The following is a 3767-nucleotide window of genomic DNA, read 5'->3' on the forward strand; positions in this document are numbered from 1 at the left end:
ATATATATATATATATATATATATATATATATATATATATATATATATATATATATATATAGGAGAGAGTACAACTTGTAAACCACAATATGTGATAGTCGTTGACTCAAAATTTTAGAAAAGTGTATACTTTAATTTGTAAAGTTGTATCTTATGTTTTGTGTAGTTATACATTGGAAAGAGTACAACCTACAACGTACAAGATACAATATATAATAGTTGACTGGAAATTTTAAAAGTTGTTGTATACTTTGTAAAATCGTACCTTATGTTCCTCATCATATATATATATACACATAAGAGAGAATACAACGACTTGCAGAGCACAAAGCATACAACTTTATAAAACTTTAGCCAACTATTAAAAAAGATATTATATGCTTTGTTAAAGACACTTTAGACACATATACATAATTAAAAGTACAATTTGTAAAGTTTAATGTACAACTTTACAAAATACACGTTTCATTATAATCCACATCGAATTGAAAACAAACCCAGTGACATGTACATTAAATTAATTATTTGTAACTACCATATATTAGATGAATATAGACTATGATTTAGGAATGGAATTATAAAGAGACAAGGTATACCGAAAGTTCAAGGAAGGCAAAAATGAGGGCGGTCCAAAAGCAGCCAAGAAAAGAGTCGGAGAGGTAACCACCGAGGAGTGCTAAGAGGAAGACAGTTCCGATGAAGTTGGTGACTATGTTCGCTGATTTCGACAGTGAAAAGTGCATCTCGTTGATCACATACGTTATCAGATTGTTCCCCACTGCCGCTAGCCCCATTATCTCAAATCCTTGCAACCCTTCATTCACCATCAATATAATATATTATCAATACACGTCCTGGGATAGTGCCTGTGAATTCCCTCGTCACCCAATAAAAACATAATATAGGGGCAATCCAATTATATTATTGGTTTAATAATTATATTATTGGTTTAATAAGATTACAAGTTTGACTTCCTGATCAGTTAAGGACAACTTAGATGGTCTACTTGTAATATTTTGTCGGTAAAGGTCACAAGACAGGCCTAATGTATAGTACACACTCAGATAGTGGCTGGTGTACATAATCAGATAACGACTATGAATTTCTCTGATCACTCAAAGAGAATATCAAATGTTAAAGAGTTTTGAGTCAGACTTTTTATCGAGTAAGAGATGGGCGTGAATAGGAACAAGCAAATGTTAATGGTGAAGAATTGAAACACTAACCAAGAACAAAGAGTGCAGCCCTAATTCCGCCATGTTTTGCAGGATTGGAAGGTCTGCCCCTCCAATCAAGAGTAGTCTCCTCCATCACTTCCTGTTCATCAGGACAATTACTGTCCTCGACCTCTCCTTTGAAATCTTGCCCAATCTCCATATCCATTGCTCGATCTTCAATTCCTCCTGCAATTCTACTATAAATGGGTTTTAATTTGTACGTTAAAGATGAATAGCTTTACGGTCCTTCTTTTCTTTACTCACATATTTTGCGCTGTGAGTGGGGGAGAAGTGTGGGAGTTTGGGTGTCTCAAATCTCTGCAGAAAACGAGGCAAAGTCGGCTTCCTATTTATAGGAATAATAAAGTTTAGTATTAATATTTGGTGCACCGCCAATGTATATTATTAATAAATCAACAATCATAATTAAAATTAATTAATAGATGTTAGGTGACAACTGTGTTTAGTAAAATATTTAATTATATTATGAATGAATTAATGATTATTATTAAAATTGATTGGTAATTCTATTTAGTAAAATATTTAATTATATTATTAATAAATACATAATCACAATTAAGATGCAAGTGAGCTCTATTTGTGGGGAAGAATTTCGGGAGAATCCGGGTTCAATTTTCACAAGTGACGATTCTCCCTGAGCCAGCTCCCGTGCCTCCCGGAGCGAACGCGAGTGGACCGGGACCGTTAAACGTAACGGACAGAGAAAGACCCGATAAATTTACTAAAAAAAAAAAAGCACAGTTAAAATCAACTGATAATTAATAAATAGTGATGACTTTATTTAGTAAAATCTTTAATTATATTATTAATAAATCAACAATCATAATTAAAATTAATTGATAAATGTTACTTGACAACTTTTTTTTAGTAAAATCTTTAATTATATTATTAATAAATCAACAATCATAATTAAAATTAATTGATAAATGTGTTACGTGACAACTTTGTTTAGTAAAATATTTAATTATATTATGAATTAAGCAATTATCATTATTAAAATTGATTGGTAATTCTATTTAGTAAAATATTTAATTATATTATTAATAAATCAACGATTATAATTAAAATCAATTGATAACTATAAATGACGATTCTGATTAGTGAAATATTTAATTATATTATTAATAAATGCACAATTAAAGTAATGGCTTAGCTTCACGTGTAATTAACATATATTTGATATTGGTTAAACAAATAATAATGTATCTAATTGGGAACAATTAACAATATAATGTATCTAATAATTAAGAATGTGTAAGGAAATTAGATATATAATAATTAAGTAATAATTATGTTTAGAAAAGTATATATATTTTGTTAATTAGAAATAAAAAGTTATCTAATAAAATACAAATTTTAAATATTTTACAAAAAAAGACCCGATTAATATTGACTTTGTATTTTTTAATGATGTGGCATCTTCTCATTAACTGTCGATATATAGCATCTATACATCGTATGCATCAAATATTAATCCTAAAGTTTAATGGTTAAGGTCACTGAACAGTTTCTTGGATGCTGAGTTGGGATTACATATATAATTGTGGTGTGGCAATATATGCATGGGAGACCACTCTTGAAGTTGTTACAGATGTGCATCTCCTCACTACCGCGTGAACATCACTTCCTTAGCTTGCTATATTTTATTATCATCCTATGGCAACCCATATATAAAATTAAAGCCCACCATGGAGAAAATGATGCTTTTAGTTATAATTATTGTACATTTGTTTACGTGTACACAATAGATGTAGTTTTGGGACAACCAGGGAGTAGGTCGATAATTACAAGGTTTCAAGTTCGACACTCACTAAAAGCAATATATCAGGACGTGAAGAAATCAAGAAATGTGTGAAGAGGGAAACTTTTGCGAGTTGATTCATGCTATCAGGACGTGAAGAAATGTGTGAAGAGGGAAGGGAAACTTTTGCGAGTTGATTCATGCTATCAGGACGTGAAGAAATGTGTACGTGTGCGAGTTGATTTTGCGTGATATGCGAGGACGTCATGGCGTGAGAGAGTTTGGACCCAGATCCTATCAGGACGTGAAGAAATGTGTGAAGAGGGAAACTTTTGCGAGTTGATTTTGCGGGATATGCGAGGCGGCATGGCGTGAGAGGGTTTGGACCCAGATCCATCAAGTACTACTGAAACACAAAGAGTTAACAATTGTTTCCACTGAGGCTCGAACTCACTCCCTTCCATGAAAGTGTAAACCGGGTGTCACTAAACCACAAGGTCATTGGCCTATACTTGTTAATTTAGCTTCATTCTATTTACACCTTGGTGATGTAGGAGGTAGCTTGGAAAAAACCAGGTATGGGACTATAGTTGACCTTGGCCGCATAAAGGTTACTGCCTTTTGAGATTTGTTACTTAGTCACATGTGTAGCTTTTACAATTCATTTGTGGTTGGATGTATACATATATATATATATATATATATATATATATATATATATATATATATATATATATATATATATATATATATATATATATATATATATATATATATATATATATATA

At 31.4% G+C, this 3767-nt stretch overlaps 1 protein-coding gene across 1 annotated transcript in view; it reads right to left on the minus strand.

Annotated features, from left to right (window-relative positions):
• Positions 1 to 1517, minus strand: part of LOC116031372 (protein NRT1/ PTR FAMILY 4.3-like) — a 6398-nt gene extending 4881 nt beyond the window's left edge. Inside the window, exons 1-2 of the mRNA XM_031273556.1 lie at positions 1227 to 1517; positions 597 to 814 (exon numbers count right to left, since the gene is read on the minus strand). Coding sequence (XP_031129416.1) covers positions 597 to 814; positions 1227 to 1383 — 375 coding nt within the window. The 5' untranslated portion in view covers positions 1384 to 1517. The remainder of the gene's footprint in view (positions 1 to 596; positions 815 to 1226) is intronic.
• Between the last annotated feature and the right edge of the window lie 2250 nt (positions 1518 to 3767).

This window comes from Ipomoea triloba, chromosome 10 (genome assembly GCF_003576645.1).
Source record: "Ipomoea triloba cultivar NCNSP0323 chromosome 10, ASM357664v1".
In the NCBI taxonomy this organism is placed as follows: Eukaryota; Viridiplantae; Streptophyta; class Magnoliopsida; order Solanales; family Convolvulaceae; genus Ipomoea; species Ipomoea triloba.